The following is a 19,613-nucleotide window of genomic DNA, read 5'->3' on the forward strand; positions in this document are numbered from 1 at the left end:
TTTTCTTGAAAAATGCTTAATAAATCAAGCTTGCTCTTTGTTTTCAAGCTTTGCTTATTTTAGGTTGGCTGTGTTTCTTCTGTCCCCAATGTCCCTGAAAAGTTGAGCATCGTTTTGAGTAAAGCTTAGTGGATTAAACCACTATAGAATCATTCCTTACAAATTTGAGGATTACAGTTTTTTTCGCCTAATGAAATTGAGAACAGTTATCTCACAAAGATACAGTAAAATAAACACGGTATATTTCACATATGTTTCCTGGGCGTAACCATGAGTGGTCCTGATGTCACATTATGCTCTTAGAACCTCAAGGAAACAGTAACCCCTTGTCAGTTTCTGGATGGTACCCATGCCTTTGCCTCTTTAGTTTAAGTCATTGTTTAAAATAAGGACTTTTTATTTCTGTTCCACTTCATAGCCACCAATCACTGAAAAATGTTTTAGCGTACCTAATACCAGGTGACATGACCTGTGAAACCTGTTCTTATGAAGAGCTAGTGAAGTCTAACCAGTCACTCTGTGAGTCCAGTAGTAGTTAATTCATAAATGTGAGGTTCGGGGAGGCAAACCAGGTCTCAAGAAGATTCATATGAGACAAAATTTGTGACATATTTTATATTTTTATAGAATAGATTTTGGAGGGAGATTAAACCTTGTGGTATTTCTGGGGCTCCAACTCTAAAATTGTTTCTTTTTTTTCTTTTTAAAATTTTTTTCTTTTTAACGTTTGTTTATTTTTGAGAGAGAGAGAGACAGAGCATGAATGGGGGAGGGTCAGAGAGAGAAGGAGACACAGAATGGGAAACAGGCTTCAGGCTCTGAGCTGTCAGCACAGAGCCTGACGCGGGGCTTGAACTCACAGACCGCGAGATCGTGACCTGAGCTGAAGTTGGACGCCCAACTGACGGAGCCACCCAGGCACCCCGTTTATTGCTTTTCTAACAGCCTTGCCTATAATAAGTTACTCAGCAGGTTTGTTCAGAGTTAAAGCTTGATATTGAAATGATAGATTTTGCTTGTTTTACTGATTTGATGCTTTTAGAGTGCAGGAAAATTACAAAAACTATTTTTAGATAAAGAGATGTCATACTTTTGAAAAAATAGTTACTAGTTCTAAGTACATTGTCATAAGAGTATGGGATATAAAATTGGATACATAATTGTTAACTTTTTTTGGCTGAAAATTAATGTAATTTGTAAAATTGGGTCATTCTGTATGCTATATATTTTTTTAAATACTAAACACCTAAATGCTACGTGTGTAAGATTCTTAGATTTTTTGGTTTGGTAACAAGACTTTAAAATATCCTTTTCTCGGGGCGCCTGGGTGTCTCAATTGGTTAAGCGTCTGACTTCAGCTCAGGTATGATCTCACAGTCTGTGAGTTTGAGCCCCATTTTGGGCTCTGTGCTGACAGCTTAAAGCCTGGAGCCTGCTTCAGATTCAGTGTCTCCCTTTCTCTCTGCCCCTCCTCTGATCATGCTCTGTCTCTCTCTGTCTCAAAAATAAATAAAAACATTAAAAAAAAATTTAAAATATCCTTTTCTCACTTTAAGTGTGTCAGAGCTTTTGGAGAAACACGGACTTGAGAAACCGATTTCGTTTGTTAAGAACACTCAGTCTAGTTCAGAAGAGGCACGCGCGCTGATGGTCAGATTGACCAGGCATACTGGTCGGAAGTAAGTAATGAACATAATTAATCAATACTTGTATATGGTTAAAAATAGTAGTATTTTTCTTTTCTTTTTCTTCAATTCATTGAGTTATAATTGACCAACAATAAATTGCACATATTTAAAGTGTAGAATTTGTTAAGTTTTGATATATGTATATACTCAGGAAACCATCTCACAATCAAGGTAATAAATAAATCTGTCACTCTTAAAAGCTGCTTTTTGCCTCTTTATGTTCCCCTCCCTTCAGCTTCTCCCCATCACTCCCTCACCCCTACCCTAGACTACCACTGATCTGTACTTTTATCACACTTTGTTGACCTATTCACCTGTTTAGGGACATGTGGGTTGTTTTGAGTTTTGGCTTTTACAGATAAAGCTATGAATATTCATGTACCGTAAAATATTCCTGATATTTTATTTTCTTGTGTTATTATAAATAGAATTATTTTCTTAATTTCATTTTTGTATTGCTCATTCCTAGTGTATAGAGTTATTGGTATGTGTTAAAATATATTTTTAAAAATTTTGATATATATTGAGCTTGTGTCTTCCTACCTTGCTGGACTCCTGCGTTAGTTCCAGTAGGTTTTCCTGAATATTATGCCATCTGCAAATAGAGACAGCTCTAGTTCCTTGTATACAATTTTCCTCTCTCTTTCCTTTTATTGGTGTTAGCATGATGTGTCTTTTGGTATATAGCATGGTATACCTTTAACGTTTAATTAATTTATGGTTTTGTATTTGAAGTGTGTTTTTTGTAGGTAATACATAAGTTAGGCCTTTCTGTCAAGGTCTGAGCTGGAGGGAGCCAACCTGCCACGTGCCACGTAGTTATGGTGGGACTGTAAGGGCATTAAGACCCTTCAGACCTACTTATAAACAATAACAGCCTTGAGATGGTAGATGGGTGAACATACACCACCCAGATGTCTCCGGGAATCCTGTCCCAGTCAACAGTAGCAAACTGCTTGGTGGTTTGCTCAAGGAACTCTCCTTCCTAAGAAATCCCCTGGCATTTTGTATTTGTCTCTCCCTATCTCTGTCTTTTTCACTAGTGTACTCATAGTGATTGATGTGTGTGCCTTATGTTCCTTTTGAGATCATAAGCTTCTCTGGGGCAAGTGTTATAGTTCCCATACATCTAATAGAGGACCTCATATATCGATGGTCCTCTCCCAATAATTATTAAATGAATAATTTAAAAAGTTTTCGCAACTCAAGTCTTAAGTTTTTTTTTTTTTTAATCTTTATTTATTTTTGAGAGAGACAGAGTGCGAGCTGGGGAGGAACAGAGAGAGGGAGACACAGAATCCGAAGCAGGCTTCAGGCTCCAAGCTGTCAGCACAGAGCCCGATGCGGGGCTCGAACTCACAAACTGTGAGATCATGACCTGAGTCGAAGTCGGACGCCTAACCGACTGAGCCACCCGGGTGCCCCTTAAGATTTTTTTTAAAAACTATAAACAAATGGTCAGTATTTCTGATCATGTTGACTCTAGAACCTTGTCTTCAAGAAAGCCTTGCTTTTGCAGCTATATTACTTCCTGTCCTTCCTTTGAGTCCCTCAAATACTTCTGAAGTCCTTATAGTTCATTTCTCATCGTTGTTCTACTTTGAATATGTAAGAGAATATGGCCTCTTTTTTTTTTTTTTCAAACTAGTTAATTTGAAGTGAATCCTAATTATTTCATGTATGCTACCATAGCTTGGCCTTCAGCATCTATGGAATATCCTTATGCATATATTAAATGATAGCAGATTTCATTGAATCTACACAAATCAAGTTTAACCATCTTGAATGCAATGCTATTTCTCCTGGAAAATATTCCTTTGTTCCAGGGCTGTAACTAATACATCATGTTTGTATTTAGGGATCTCTCTGTTAATTTGCAAATCTGGTATAGTGCCTTCAGGTTCTACTTTTGGTTCATATTTACTGAATGTATTCTGCAAAGGCCATTGTAAATAATGTCTTATAATTTATTTCAATTAGAACCTGTACTTATGGCTAGCCATGTGTGAGAAAACATTAATACCATCTGTCCCATTGTTGATGGCTTCCAGAAGAACAGCTGGGCTATGAGAATTTGATTCAGCTAGACAATGCTTAGGTTTGATTTTATCCAGCTGGTGCAAGATGGACACTCACTTCAAACATTTTGCAACTTATTTACCTGCAAGCCACATCTGAAAGAGCCCTCCAGTTCTTTGAAGTTCAGCCACAGAGTTCAACCTACCAAGGTCTAAGTAATGGACACATTTCAGGGATGATCCTGGAAAATGTGCAAATGTGTCATTTTTTTTTTTCCTGGGGGAAAAATGCATTCTCTTATGCTTTATTGCATATGGGATACAAGTTATATGTTTTGTGTAATAAATACAAGCTACTGTAAGCAAATGAAGCATATGCTTATAAAAAATTTTAGGTGAAAAAGTTCCTGGATACCAGAGATTTGACGACAATGATCCCAAACACAGGCTCTCCCTATAGCAATGATATTATACACAAATAGTCTATTTGTCCCATTCTTAATGCATTAAAAAGGGAGAAGATGTGTGGTAAAGAAACGGTCAGTTGGTTTATGACAAATGCCAATCAAAATAAAACAAAACCTGCCCTTTTCAAACAATGAGATTCATGATTATGTAGAACGACAAGACTAGCAAGTAAACAAGTAATGATTCCAAATTCATGTATATTCAACGAAGGTGAACTTTTGGGGGAGGCAGAGAGAATTACAGAACTTTCTCTTTCCTGCTAAACAATATTAGCAATCGTGTATATAACTATAGAAACCAAAGAAATGTGTTTGTAACTTTCAGATTCACTCATTAACATTTATTGAATACTACTTTATACCAGAAAAACAGAGGGAGTGTTTCTTCATACATTCTAGTTTCAGTTAATCCTCACAATGTACAAAAAGGGAATCTGTAGCTCAGAGAAATTCAGAGACCTCTTCAAATCCATATAGGTGATTGAGCTTGTTTTTAAACTTAAGAACATCTTGCTTCAATGCCTGTGTTTTATAAGAATTAATCTCCATTTTTTATCACTTTCCAAGATGGGTTTTAAGTGAGGAAACTGAAATTCAGGAACATTCAGTGTTCATAATCATGCAGCTAATATGTGATTCTTAGTGAAATTTTTAACAAACCCCTTTGGCCTGCTGCAAGACCATGTGAACCGTTGACTTCTCAAACTCTGTAACCCTGGTTTCCAACATAAAATGGTATTTGATCAATGAGATTGTGCATGCCTCATTGGTTGTGTAAAACTGATCCCTGGTTGGTAAATTGCTTCTGACCCGGAGGAACTGGAAAGGAACTGGGAAACCTGAGAGGGGCTTTGTGCTTTGGGCTTTCCTGAGGGTGGTCGCTGACATGTCCTTGAGGAGACCCTGAAAACTGTGCCTATGGAGTTGTTATGAAAGATACTGATTCTTGTGGGGCATGAAACTTCCTCCTGAGGCCGACAGGGCAGCTCCTGCCACTAACCTCTAAGGCTTTGTCGCCTGGCACCTGGGCTGTCACCCGGGTGAGCATAACCCCTGTAGTGCCCGGTCGGTCGCTCTGTGGACTGCCGCAGGGACCCCACTGGAAGGAGCGACTGGCGCTGCTCTGCTGGTGAGCCGGGGTCGCCAGCCTCTCGACGGACGCCAGGGGTGGGCGGGGTCCAGAGCATCCCCTGTGGGGCCTTGCGGTATGATGAAGATGAATCTGCAATAGTACTCTGGTGTCCAAGTGCTGTCCCTGCTACATCTTGCTGTGCTTTATTTTGTCTCAGAAACTCACAGCTTGTTTAGCTTTGCTGTTATCACGTAATGCTGTTCCGGTTTGGAGTGTAGGCGGCCTGTGACTGAGGCAGCTCTGGAAGCCTCTAGCATTGATGCAGAGCCGCTCAACTCTTCCTCGGATCCAAGTTGTTTCCTGGAAATTCAAATGAGATTATATCTGTTGATCACTTGCGGGTTGTGTGGCACATAGAATGGTGACACCGATGGTTTTGTTTGTTTGTTTGTTTGTTTGTTGCTTTTGGCCAATCGAAGAGAGATTTCATGAGTTATTTTCTTCTTCTGCTCCTCTTCTCCCTCCCTCCCTCCCTCCCTCCCTCCCTCCCTCCCTCCCTCCCCGCCCTCCACAGGCAGCCTCCCGTCACTGAGTCTCATTGGAGAATGTTGTTGCAGGACATGTTAACTATGCAGCAGAATGTTTACACCTGCCTGGATTCTGATGCTTGCTATGAGGTAACTCTACACATGGGAATTATTGCCTCTTAATTCGGAAGGTTTCGTTGTTACAGTGTGTTTATCGGACACAAAGGTGATGACCATAGGCTTCATTATAAGTAATACTATTGAGTAAGGGAGTAGTGCTTTCTTTTTTTTCTTTTTTTCCCCCGAGTTTGTTTATTTTTGAGAGGGAGAGAGAGAGTATGGGAGGGGCGGAGAGAGAGAGGGAAACAGAGGATCCTAAGCAGGCTCTGTGCCGTTAGCTCAGAGCCCGGCGCGGGGCTTGAACTCAGGAACCATGAGATCATGACCTGATCTGAAATCAAGAGCCTGTCGCTTGGTGGCCTGAGCCAGCCAGGCGCCCTGGTAGTGCTCTCCAAGCTGAGCGCTTCCCCGCCTGTCTTCCCTGTCTTTGTTATTCAGTGCGTTCCTCCCCAGTGGGGCCAAGGGACACATCCTTGTCTCCTCTCACTTCTCAGTTTTACTGGTCACTAAAGCGTATTTGATGTACCTGGGAAAGGTCTGTCAAATCCGTCCTGTCTTCATCTCTGCTAAATTGTAATTCTTCTCGTCTCCCGACCTCCGTATTTCTCATCTACACTGATTCCGAGCATTCTTCTAAAACACATCCTTTCGTGACGCGCCCCTTCTTCACATTTGCTGCTTGCTCCATTCAGCCTCAGAAAGTAGCCGTGCTTGTTAGCGTGGCAGAGAAAGCCACAGCACACCAGCTTTCCCGTCCGCTCTCTCCTGTGTTACTCTGCACACGCAAGGGTCGCCGTGTACCCCGTCCTTCGCTACGTCCACCACATCTGCCCTGACTCTGCACGCACCATGTGGCTTCACGTCTCTGTGACTCTGCCGGCCGGCATCGTTCCCTTTGCCTGGATATATCCCTCTTTCCTTTATCTGAAAATTGCTGGTAATTTTTAGGACTCACTTCACTAATTATGCCCTCTAGGATGCCTTCCTTTGTCCTTTCATGTAACTTGTCTCTGTTATGGTCTTTCAAATGCGGTAACTTGTTTCCACATGTGGTTCTTCCCTTTGGTCATGGGCCCCTAGGGTAGGCATTATCGTATTCATGTTCATCCTCTTGTGCCCCGGTGCTTATTGGAATGTCCAGAACACAAAGGAGACTTAAGATATGGTTGCTAATTGACTTAGGAATGTAACCCAGGGGATTGAATGATTTTTTTTGGAAGGTATGTGTCATACCACCCAATTACTCATAGTCCGTGTGGAAAAATGATCCAGCTAACCCACTTTTAGTGAGAGATAGTTTAAAAGCAGATTCCTGTTTTGAGTTTTTCTGTCAGTAAACCAGGCATGAAATTGTATAGAATATTTCTTGTGTTGCTCTGCTCTGACATCGCAAAGCATGACCTGTTGATGAGAGTTATAAATATAGGTCTGTATTCTGTGAAATTGGTTGGCATTTTTATTCAAGGTGATTTTAACAAAACAGTGCTAATATAGACTGTTGAGAAATGGTTTTATATTTGAACTTCAGGTTTTTAAATGCTTGAATGAGAATGGAGTTTACATTGATGATTATAGTCTCAGACCACGTACATGTAACTGCCAGGAGCTTCCCCTTTTGTGTCTAAAGTGAAAACTTGAAATCCAGTTCCAGGAGAAAGTCTATATTCACATGGGATCCAAAACGTAACCATCATGAATATGTCTGCAGTAGTGTTTTTAAGTTGGGATGGCATTGTTTTGTTATTTTCCTGTTTTTGATTTTCATTGCAAATTGGCAATAAGTATATTATACTTAACTAGCTCTTGTATAATTGCATAACAGCTTGACATATTGAATTGTTTTATATTTTAACACCTTTTTATTAGACTTTGATATTTTAATGACTTCTGGCCATTAGTCTCAGTTCTTAGAGAAAACATTTGAAAGCATATTATAACAGTTTTGAAATGGTTATAGAGGAAGGTAATACAGATTTGGCAAACTTACATTTTTTTTTCAAACTTACATTTTTAAATGCTATTTTAGTACCTTTTAAGTTATGCTATATTATCCTACTGACTCTTGGCTATTATGTTGGAGTTTTCAACAATACTTGGGAGATATTCGAAAGCTCAATGGCACAATTTTGAAAATGTTAAACGTTTCGATACAGCAGGTAGAGCAGAAATCTATATTGTTTATTTTAGCAAAAACTTTTAAATTTTAGAGTGAGTGAATTATATTTTTCAATACTTGGCATTAACTCTCTATGGCTTACTTGAATAACCCAAAGGAATAGAGAAACTGTCATATCTAAGTCATTTGGGTCCCTTGGATTAAGCCATTTTCACTTGTCGCCTGTAAGTGATTACAGCTGCTTGTTGGTAATTTGCTTTCTGTCACAATATGTATTTTATAGAAGATCCCATGTAGATATTAGTAATATTATCCTTATCAGTCATTTCAATAAAGGCCTGTCTGAAAATACTACCTTCCCTAGAGGCCTAGAAACAAGGGAAAAGGAGGGGATCCCATGAAAATTGGGTAGTCGCCTTAATTGTAAGAAAACTCTATTCTCCATGAAATCTACTTTTTTCAACTCTTGCTTCTGTTTCTGTGCTATCCTTATCCTACAGAGGAGTCCTAAGAGGGAAGAATATTCTTGGGGAAGTTGTTATACTAATTATATATTGACGTTATTAGTGTAAATTTAAAGGAGTCTCTTTAAGACTTTTTTTGGACTAAGTAATAAGCACATAATCTCAGTTATACAGTAAATTTTATATTGATGCTATTAGTTGCCTAGTAGAATACAGTGTTTGCATGATTACCTTCTATCAGTGGCTCTTGTTTTATTTCAATAGTTTTTAATTTGCAGGTTGGAAAAAAAAAAGTCCATGTTATATTTGCAGCTTGGCTAGTATGTAAGCCTGAATTCAGATGCATTAAGCAGTCATAAATTATAGGTGTCATATTCAGAGATTTTCTTTTAAAAATTGAACTACTATAAATAGTCTAAGCAGAGTAGGCCCTGTTGAGTATGGGACAGTAGGTCTAAGGAATTCTGTTTTTAATGAACATGAACTTCAGATATTTGACTCAAATGTTCATTGTACACGTTGAGGTATGGTTGACCCTTGAACAGCATGGGTGTGAACCACACGGGTCTAGTTACTTATACACGGGTTTGTTTTTGTTTTTGGTGAGTACAGTACTGTAAATGTGTTTTCTCTTCCTTGTGATTTTAATGTTACTTCTGGCTTACCTTAGTGTAAGAATAGTTATAGAATACAGTAAATAAAAAATATGTGTTTATCACCTGTCCATATTATCACTGGGGCTTCCACTTAACAGTAGGCTGTTAGGAGTTAAGTTTTGGGAGAGTCAAAAGTTATACTGGGATTTTTGACTGCGTGGGGAGGTCAGCACCCCTGCCCCTGTGTTGTTCAAGGGTCAACTGTATTATGCTTCCTATTAGTGCGTTCAGTTAAATGATTTCTTCTTCCTAAAAGATGAGTTTGTTTTATTGAGGTGAAATTCACATGACATAAAAGTAGCCACTTAAAGCGTACTTCCTTGCCGTTTAGTGCATTCAGTGTCACTTGTGCAACTGCTACCTGTACGATGAATGTTTTTTTAATCTATTTCGTTTGGATATCAGAGCCTTCGTTTTCTTGAGAAGCACTGTATCTGCCCTCTTTGAGGCTAATTCCAGTTTCTTCTTTCCCCCAGATATTTACAGAAAGCCTTTTGTGTTCCAGTCGCCTTGAAAATATCCACTTAGCTGGTCACATGATGCACTGCAGTGCTTGTTCGGTAAATCCGCCAGCTAGCGCGGCCCGTAAAGGAAAGACCCAGTGCAGGGTCAGTTATGAAAGAAGTATTGACTTGGTTTTGGCCGCCAGCAGAGAGTACTTTAACGCTTCTACCAGCCTCACTGATAGCTGCATGGATCTGGCCAGGTAGAGTAATTCCACGTTCTTCCAGAAGAGGGAGGGGGGAAGTCAGAATACACAGACTCCACTGTTGGTTTTGTTCTTTACAAAATATATCACCACAGGCGCAGATTGACTGTCCTCCACGGGGCACAGTTACTTATTGCTTGAATACAGAAAGATAATTACGTTATGAATATTCATCAGCTTTCCCGTGACCCCTTTTCTCCAGCATACTTTCCCAGTCTTTCTGGCTGATGATCTGTAAGATTGTATATCTTTTCTCTTAGAAAGGATTTATGAGATGGCCTGTAAATTCAAGTTCTGGAAATTTTTAGCACATTTAGGCAATGGCCATATGCTTTGCATGACTTTGCTCTGTTTGGGGATGAGGGACCTGATTAGATGATAAAGCTTCAAAGTCCCTTCCAGGTGGAAATTTCTGGACTGTGAATTCTGTTTCTCTTTGGCCTGTTGTCCTGGAGATTTAGTGTTGATCTTTTTACTGTTGATTCTTAAGAGCTTACATTTACCCTTTGCATCTCTTACATGTTTTAACCACATTGTCAAGTTTTTATTATGTATGATTTTCAAATCGCTGTTCAGAATCTTTAAAGATTTTGATTGTTTTCTTTTATAGTTTCTATCTTGTGTGTCATCCTTTGAAAGACCTTTAATTCCCAAGACCATTATAAGAGTTTTTCATGTTGTTTTTCACTACTTTGATAGTTATATTTTCACATAGAAATTTTAGGCCCATTAGGAATTAATTTGGTTGTAGTGATTGTGGTACCTATTTAGATTAATTTTCCCCCCCAAATGACTAGTAGCTAAAAGCTTAAAGGAAACTTTCCCCCCACCAGTGATATCTTATTACAGAGAGAACCATGTTTTCTCAAACCGTGTTATTGGACTTGACAGAGTTGTTAAAAATAGTAAATTTTTTTTTCTTCTCTCCTAAGGGATTGTGTTTCTATTTCAGACGATGAAAATATCAAATAGAATAGCTTTTAAAACTGGGAGTTGTGTTTGACCTAAATCTTTTTGGCAGGAGTTTTCAGAGATTGTTTTTAAATCTACAATTCTGATATTTCCCTCTCATCCCATCCCTTTTTCTCCCACAAGGACACACGTTAATTTGGAAAAGATGCCATATGTGTGTGTAAGGTGGCACCAGACTGATTATGATCTGTAAGGCTGGGTATATTGAAATGTTGACAGTAATATTTAATATAGAAAATAGCCCTTACATTCTTATTGATTAAATTATCATGAGCTAGTTTTTTAATGTTTATTTGTTTTTGAGAAGGGGCATGAGCAGGAGAGGGACAGAGGAGGTGGGGGGAGAGGGCACAGAGGATCAAAGCGGGCTCCGTGCTGACAGCAATGAGTCTAGTGCGGGGCTCAAATACAAACCATGAGATCATGACCTGAGCTGAAGTTGGACACTCAACCGACTGAGCCACCCAGACACCACTGAACTAGTTTTTTAATTGAGGAAGTAATACATCCAATGAGATAAAAATATTCAACAATAGAAAAATGGATATTTCTGATAATTCTCTCTTCATTCTTGTTGCCCTAACTTTATCCCTTAGCTATCTTTTTAAGTCATTTTCCTATGTATCTTTCCAAAATACCTTCTTGAACGTTACCCTCTTCTTAAGTCACAAATGGATGCATACCTTTCTGCATCTTGTTATTTCCACTTATGATCTATTCTGAAGGTTTTTTCATGAGTGCCTGTAGGCTTGATTCATTCTCTTTTGATGGTTGTAGAATATTCCATTGTTTGACTTTCTAGAATTTATTTGATTAGCTTGTGATTTAATGCATTGTCTTATATTTTAAAGTTTATTTTGAGAGAGAGAAAGCATGTCCACGTGCATGAGTGGGAGAGGAGCAGAGAGAGAGAGAGAGAGAATGAATCCCAAAAAGGCTATGTACTATCAGCACAGAGCCTGCCTGCCATGGACTCCTGAACCTGATACGTGGATCTCATGAACCATGAGATCATGACCTGATCTGAAATCAAGAGTTGGACGCTTAACTCACTGAGCCACCCAGGTGTCCCTCTTATATTTTAAAAACACCATGATACTCAACATCCCTACTTATGTGTGGGCGTGTGCTCGTCTGTCTGTAGTATAAATTGCTAGAACTGGGAATTCCTGGGTTCAAAGATAGTTCAAAGATAGAATTTTGGTAGATACCACAAGGTTCTGTCGCTTTTCCTCTTGAGTCAGCAGTATATGTTAGTGCTCATCTTATTTAAATTTTAAAGTTTTGCAAGCAAGGTAGACCTCTGTCCATCATACAGATGGGTACTGGGGCCATGGGATCTTCATCAGGTGGTCCATGATTTTAGCACCATTAGCCCTTCCTGGCCTGATCTCTACCAGTCTTTCTAGGCTTGTGTCTCAATGTCCTTCCACATGCACCTTTCAGAAAGTTGGTTAATTAAAATATTTATTAAGGACACTTTGTTTGGATTTTTAAAAACTTGCTTAAAATCCTCCATAGGGTATCACAAATTCTTAGTTTAGCAAAGTCACTTTCTCCTGTTTCGCTTTCATTTCACTATTGCATTACCAACAGACTCTTCTTTCTGATCAGAAAAATATCCTTTGTGCAGTTTCTTAGGTTAGTCTTTTTTCCTTTGGGAAACAAAATTGTCACCGAAACAAGATGTTTGTTTTCCCTAGAAGAATAAGTGGAAATTACCTGAAATCTGTCTCCTTTTTTAAACCTTTCCTGTATGATTATCACCTTTGGAGTCAGCAGTAAAAAGAGTGTTAAAGGCAGAGTTAACACATTTTGCTTCACACTGTGGTACCATTACCTACTATCAGCATAACCCTGTGCGACTTACTTCACCTCTCTGAGCTTCAATTTTGGCTTCCTTAGAAAGGAGGTGATGCTATTTGCCTATCACACAGGATTGCTATGAGGACTCAGGAAGGTAATAGACAGCATCTAGCAGAACCTGGCGTGGAGTGAGTATTTGATAAATGTGTGTTGGATCTCACGTTGTTGAATACAGAAAGGCAACTTAGCCAAACGTGTGTTATTTAAAAAAAAAAAAAAAACCAAAACAACAGAATTTACCTGGTTTCCCCTAGGTGCTGCTTACAGCTGATAACAGATAGACCTGTGGCCATTCAAGAGGAGCTCGATCTTATCCAAGCCCTTGGATGTCTTGAGGAATTTGGGGTAAAGATCCTGCCTTTGCAAGGTGAGTTTTCCATTTAGTGTTGCATTATTAACTTAGTATTCAGTTGTTTTGCATTGAATTATTAGCATTACCTCTGGCCATTTAATCCATTAGCAATAGATCCTACTCTCTGCCCCATTTTCAAATGAAATCTTAAGTGGATATCTAAAAAAAACAGAGCCGATGTCTTACTATAAATTTATTTTTTAAGTTCTCAGTTATGCCATTAAAAGGAATAATGTTAGTAACAGCCGTGAGGCTATTGGATAAAAACAAAAAGAAATGGGGGATTACAGATAGACTTTCAGATCTTCATCAGTTTTTGATGATGCAGTGTTTCTGTATTTTGTTTCAGTTTCATACATTTAAGTAGCTGTACATGATCATAGTTTATTTTGTTATGCTCAGTACAGACTATTCTTAAATTGATACTATTTTTTTAAAAGGAAGAATGACAGGAAGCTCTTGCTTAGAGTTTAATTCCTAGCGATATCTTAACAATGCTCAAGTTCTTTTACCTAAATGTACAGGTTGAGTAAGTACCACCCAAGACAAGCCTGCTGATACACAGTCACTTGTGATCATTATGTACTTTGTGCGGTGAGGACAGTGTGTGTCTCCTAGTGTCCTGAACCTTACGTGACAAGTGGGAGATAGATTTTCTGTTGCCTTGAACTCCAGACCTCCGTGCCCTAAATAAAGCGGGTAGCTTGATCATTAGCAGTATGCTTGGTGCCTTCCATGTAATTTCTTATCTTTATTCTTAAACCTGGAAATGTTGGGAATTGGGAGTGGGGAAGCTATAGCTGAGTTGTTTCCGTCTCTGGTTTTTGATGCATTTTCACTAGCATTGGCTCTTCTTCTCCTCCTCCTCCTCCTCCTCCTCCTCCTCCTCCTCCTCCTCCTCCTCCCCCTCCCCCTCCTCCTCCTCCTCCTCCTCCTCCTCCAAAACTCCTTGTACCTTTGGACAGTGGTGTCCTGTTACAGGTTCCTTGGTGTCCTTGTCCTGTGTAGGGTTTGAGTCAGATGGATCTTAGGGGATAGAAGTCAGTTGAGACCTTCTCGTGTTTTCATGTGGGTTTCCATTGTAGTTTTACTACAAATTAGAGTTTGTCAGATAAATTTATTAGACTTGAAAAAGGTAGTATTTGTGTTACCTTGAATATTATTGTTTGGAAGTAATTTCTAGGTGATTATACATATCCTGTAGCATCTTAAACAAGTACATTTAAGGAGATTGTTAAATCACTGGAAAATTGTGTTTTTTGAGCTCAAAGCTTTTTAAAATTGTGAAGATTCATCAGAGTTACTAAAAAACATTTTCATTTTATTCTGAGATGTCTTAAATCATTACCTGTCTCCCCTGAAACACTTATATTTTCAGTTGAGGTGTTCAGCCCGTCAGCCCGGGAGAGTATACAGCACTAGGAAACTTTTGCCCTGGTTGGGCCAAGCCCTCATAGCTTTGACTCTGTATATGAGTGTATTTTATTAAAAAAATTCTTTTTAATGTTTATTTATTTTTGAAGGAGAGGGAGACAGAGCATGAGAGGGGGAGGGGCAGAGAGAGAGAGAGACACAGGATCCGAACAGGCTCCAGGCTCCGAGCTGTCAGCACAGAGCCCGACACGGGGCTGGGACTCACAAACTGTGAGATCATGACCTGAGCCGAAGTGGAATGCTCAACCGACTGAGCCACCCAGGCGCCCCTGTCTATGAGTGTATTTTAGCTGCTTATTTAATCCAGGCAGATTGATGTAATACAAAAACATATTCTTGCAGTTCCCCAAATGCAAATGAATTCGTTCAATTGAATTGAAATAACAAATCGAGCTCGTAATTTTCCGTGGTGCTCCATTAGTAGGAATTTTGCTGGCAGTGTTTGCACGTCATCTGATGGGTTTGAGAATCTGTGACTGAACCTGCTATCCTGCTGTTACTTCTGAGAGATTTCCTGACTGAAGAGTGTTTTAAGAAGGACGTTTGCTTTCATGTCTTGACAGACAGCTTTCCAGCTTGATATATTGATTTGGAGCTTCCTGTTGGAATGAATGTCAGAAAATTTTCTGGATGGGGACACGGGATACTGCGTTTGTATCCTGTGTGTTGTGTTTATGCCGTAGATACAATTTAGGGTTAAGATGCTTTTGTAGTCATCAGGGATACTGGACAAACCACATAACTTGGTATTTAAACACTTAAGGTCCAGGTATTTTTTTTTATAGCATACATAGTTTATTTTGTCACTCTGCTTTGTTTTGAAGCCTTGGCCTACACTCCAGGAGTTGGTACTGGTCACCAAGTGAAGGCTAAGGGTACTGAGTGACACTTCAAGAGTTCATAGAAAACAGGAACAGAAATAGCATGTAAAAATGATTCCTTACGTTTGAGTGTGTGTGTGTGTGTGTGTGTGTGTGTGTGTGTACACGTGTGTGCTTTTCCCCATCATTTGGAAATTCATGTTTTATGTAAATTATTCTTAATATTCACATGGGCAGATGTGGGATATTTCAGTTGTCCCCTGTGTTTTCTATAGTAGGGTAAATCACTTTTCAGTCTTACAGCACTGTGGTTAAAGCCACCCACAGCCAGTTTTGTCCAGCTAGTGACTGGACACGTATTTCACCTTTCTTTTTGTTTAGGTTTTCTCATTCACAAAATGGGGATGCTAATAAACAACTTCTAGAATTGCTAATAGACATGAAGGCCATGTGTTCACAGTGCCTGGGATATCGTAAGGGCCGTGCAAGCATCAAGTGTCATCTTTGTTATTTTACATGGAGGTTCTAGTGTCTAATTGGTGGTGGAATTCGAGTGGTCTTACCTGCTTGTCGTTGTTCCTTTTCCCCACCATCTCTTCACTCTCGTGTTCCTACTCTGCTTTCCTTCCATTCAAAACCCAAGTTAGCTTCTTACCCTATTCTAGGAACTGAAATGATGAAGAGAATAGGGCACACTTCTGACTTGGGGGGGACTAACACCGATAACAAGACAGAGTCACACGAGTGTCACGTAGGAGTTTAAATTCTGATTCATCTGCTCTGAGCTTTGTGACCTGTGGCATCTTCGTGTTTTTTGAATGTCCCCTTCCTCAGTTGGAGATAATAATACAATATTCTGTAGATAGACCTGAAAACTCTGTCTTGAAACATTGAGAATTTTTACATTAGAGGATCTCATACTTCACAAGTATTTCTGTGCATATGTCAGTAGTAGTAATACAACTAACATTTATTGAGTAGCTTTCATGTTCTAAGTATATGTATTTGTTCTCAAAAGTCTTCTATGAAGTAGTGTCTATTATTGTTTCCAACTTCCAGATAATGATATCAAAATAGAGGAGGTTAAATAGCTTGCTCAGGGTCACGCAGTTAGAGATGGAGCTAGAATTCAAAGCTAGATAGTTTGGTACAAAAACCTGTGTTTGTAAAGAGTGGACCATACTCTTCTGATGAAGTGGTGTGAAAGTAAAAGATTTAATAAGGAAACTCCGGTGTTCTTGCTCATCGGCTAAGTGACTGCTGCATATTGTCACCTTCTTCCCCTGTCCAATTCAGATTTGTACTTCAGCAATGTCACGAGTAACTGCCTGTGCTGTTGTGTACATTTGGTGCCATTCGTGAGCGACTGAAAGTGGTATTTTGCATCTGTGGTTTGTTGGGCATGATTCCCTGTCTGTGCCTTACAAAGTGGTGATGAGAGCGTTTGGCATGTGTGTAGCTGGTCGGTAAGAGCTTCTTATGTCTGAGATGTGTGTGTGTCTGTGAGAGTTATAGTTGTGTGTGTGTGTGTGTGTGTGTGTGTGTGTGCGTGTGCGTTTAAAACACTGGATCTATATTTGTGAGATCCACAGGAAAATGAGGGATCCTCAACTATTAAAAGATGCATACGTGCATATCTTTTTCATGGTCATTAATTCCATTTGAAAAGGAATTTTAAGTGTCGGAGACTCCTTTCCTTCATAGAAATATAATAACATCTAAGTCTTGAATTTGCCTAACCAAGAAATCACATTTTGAGATATAATTTAGCATGTCCTACAATAAGCAGTAAAAGAGAATTGGTCTAGTGATTGTCCAGAGGCTCAAAAAATAGAGAAATAAATAAAGTAAAAAGACGTTTGAATAAGGCAATTGCACTCTATTAGAATTCCACTCTGCAAATTTACTTAATGTCCTTAAAATATTAGTAGTTATGCCTTGCTTCGGGCAAGAAACAGACAAAGAACCAAACTTGGAACTTCAGAGAAAATGAAGATCTGTTGCTATGTGTGACTTCAGTTTAGAAAACTGAAAAAGTAGAACTTTGATTTTATTGAACTAGAGAAAGAATGGCTGTATAGTAAGGAAGTCAGCTTACTAAAGTTATTGAAACCAGGGTTTCCCCGAGAGAACCAGCATTCATCAAATGTGGCTATAAAAGTGTGTACAGAAACCCCAGGTTCTTACATATGTAGACTGACCATGAGATCTCGGTAGGGCAGGTTTTATTTGGAAAATCAAATGAGAAACATGCAGAAAGTACCTTTCTCATAGTAATTGCATCTGAAATAATGAGGTAGTAATATACATTTTCTTAAAATACACACAAGGAGGAAAACCCGTAAAACAGTAGCAAATGTTAAGAAAAAAACAAAACAATTTTTTGATTGAGAAAAGTTTGAAGAACGCTGTATCAGTCAATTTTTGCTAGCCTGTGCTATAGGAAAAGTCTCGAAAGCCTCAGGGCCATGGAATAGAAGGTGAGTTCTCGCACACTGGCATTTCTGCAGCTTGGCTTTGTGAAGTGGCGTTCTCATGGGAGGGAAGAAGATAAGGAGTGGGATCCCACGGTGACTCTTAAACATTTGCTCAGACGTGGCATATGGCCACAGAAATCACATGACCAAGCCTAAGTCTAACGTCAGGTGGGTATTTGGGGCACGGCTCATTGTGAAGCAAGGAACTGAAGTCTGCGTCTACCTTCCGTTTTATAGTGAAGGCCACAAGGGATTACTGTACTAGCAGATGCATGAATAGCCCTCTTAAAATAACCCAGTGTACACTCAAGTATTTAGGAATAAAAGGATGTGACATATGCAACTTATTCTCAAGTAGTTCAGAAAAAACAGGTGTGTGTGTGAGTGTGCGCGCACACGTGTGCACACAGGCATTCGTGTGCGTATATGTGTGGAGAGGGAGTGCTCACCTGCATGATTGCACACGTGCATGTGTAAATGGAGCAGATTATTAGCAAGTGGTTATTCTTGGCAAAACGTACAGAGTTCTTGGTATCATTCGGGCAACTTTTCTGTAAGTTTGAAATTAAATCATAATGAAAACGTACAATAAAAGGGCCCATTCCAAAGAAAACTACTACCTCTCTCCTTTATCTCACCAACCCCTGGGCCCCCTGCCACTTACCTATAAGAAGTTTTGGGAGAACCCAGAATATATGGGATAAAGTCATGGATTTGGGAATGGGTAAAGGAATGAAGGTATGAAAAACATTTTAAGGGACTGGGTTGAATTCTGGTTCCATCACTTTGTCAGTGACCTTTCTGTACCTTTTTTTCCTCTGAAGATAATAGCATCTGCCTTACAAGTTCTGCCTTGTAGGGTTAATATATGTAAATTACCTATGACAGTGTCTGGGATATAGCTCATACTCACTGAATGTCAGCTGCTGTCATTATAGTTCCTACTGTTGTAATTATGGGGGCCTGGCCTCCCCGATAGTGACATGCTTCTTAAAGGTTGATACCTCTCCCTTAAGTAAAAAAACATCTCTTCGTAGCATATACATAATACTCTTTGCTGAAGCTTTTTTCTCCCTTTAAGTGTCCTTAATTATCTTATAGTGTGAATCACTGTGATCAGACATGTTTTATTTTCCTAATATCTGTCTTAAGTGAGAAGATAGGGCCGGTTTGGAGAAAGGTTAATACATTGGAACTGTGAGCACTTGAAAGATCCCTGCCCTTTAAAAACAGGGGTGATGACGTGGCAGTAGAAATATGGATGTTTGGAATATGGGATGGATTTTGGGGTGGAGGGGTTAGGTGAATGGGGGTGCAGGTGTGATAGGAAGTATCTGACGTTTTCAGAGACAGATAGTGAATTCTTTAAAATTTTCCGAGGCCTTACATGGCAGTTGAAAAGGTGACGCTTTGTCATAGCTCCCGAACGTCAGCACCTTCACTCTTTCAGAAGCTGGGTGACAAAAGATCCAAGCTGTACATTATTTATTCAAAAGCAACAACAATTGTAATTTTTTTAAAAACAATTGTGTCTTAATTCTTTTTGATCTGGAGGCTGAAAGCTTTCATTGTGTTCACTCACCTAAAACTTGGACAGTCATGACACTCTTCCGTGATGTCCCTGGTTACCAGTCTTTAGTATGTCTCTCTTCCTTAGTGCGACTGTGCTCTGATCGGATCGGCCTCATCAAGGAGTGTATCTGCCAATCCCCCACGTGCTACAGACAGTCCGCCAAGCTTCTGGGCCTTGCTGACTTGCTGAGGGTAGCAGGTAAGCTTTGAATGCTAAATTGCAGAGTAGGGTTTCTGTGTTATTCTTGCCATCATCCCAGGCTAAAGTCAGAAAATCTACCT

General features: G+C 39.4%; 1 protein-coding gene across 3 annotated transcripts in view; it reads left to right on the plus strand.

Moving 5' to 3' along the window:
• NBAS (NBAS subunit of NRZ tethering complex) overlaps nt 1-19,613 on the plus strand; it is a 331,328-nt gene that overhangs the window by 151,568 nt on the left and 160,147 nt on the right. For 2 of the 3 annotated variants that reach the window (XM_053201218.1, XM_027077936.2), the window contains exons 28-32: nt 1,557-1,679; nt 5,820-5,922; nt 9,605-9,834; nt 12,930-13,042; nt 19,399-19,530. In XM_053201218.1, coding sequence (XP_053057193.1) covers nt 1,557-1,679; nt 5,820-5,922; nt 9,605-9,834; nt 12,930-13,042; nt 19,399-19,530 — 701 coding nt within the window. The remainder of the gene's footprint in view (nt 1-1,556; nt 1,680-5,819; nt 5,923-9,604; nt 9,835-12,929; nt 13,043-19,398; nt 19,531-19,613) is intronic. The other variant, XM_027077937.2, reaches the window with a different exon arrangement.

Source organism: Acinonyx jubatus, chromosome A3 (genome assembly GCF_027475565.1).
Source record: "Acinonyx jubatus isolate Ajub_Pintada_27869175 chromosome A3, VMU_Ajub_asm_v1.0, whole genome shotgun sequence".
NCBI lineage: Eukaryota > Metazoa > Chordata > Mammalia > Carnivora > Felidae > Acinonyx > Acinonyx jubatus.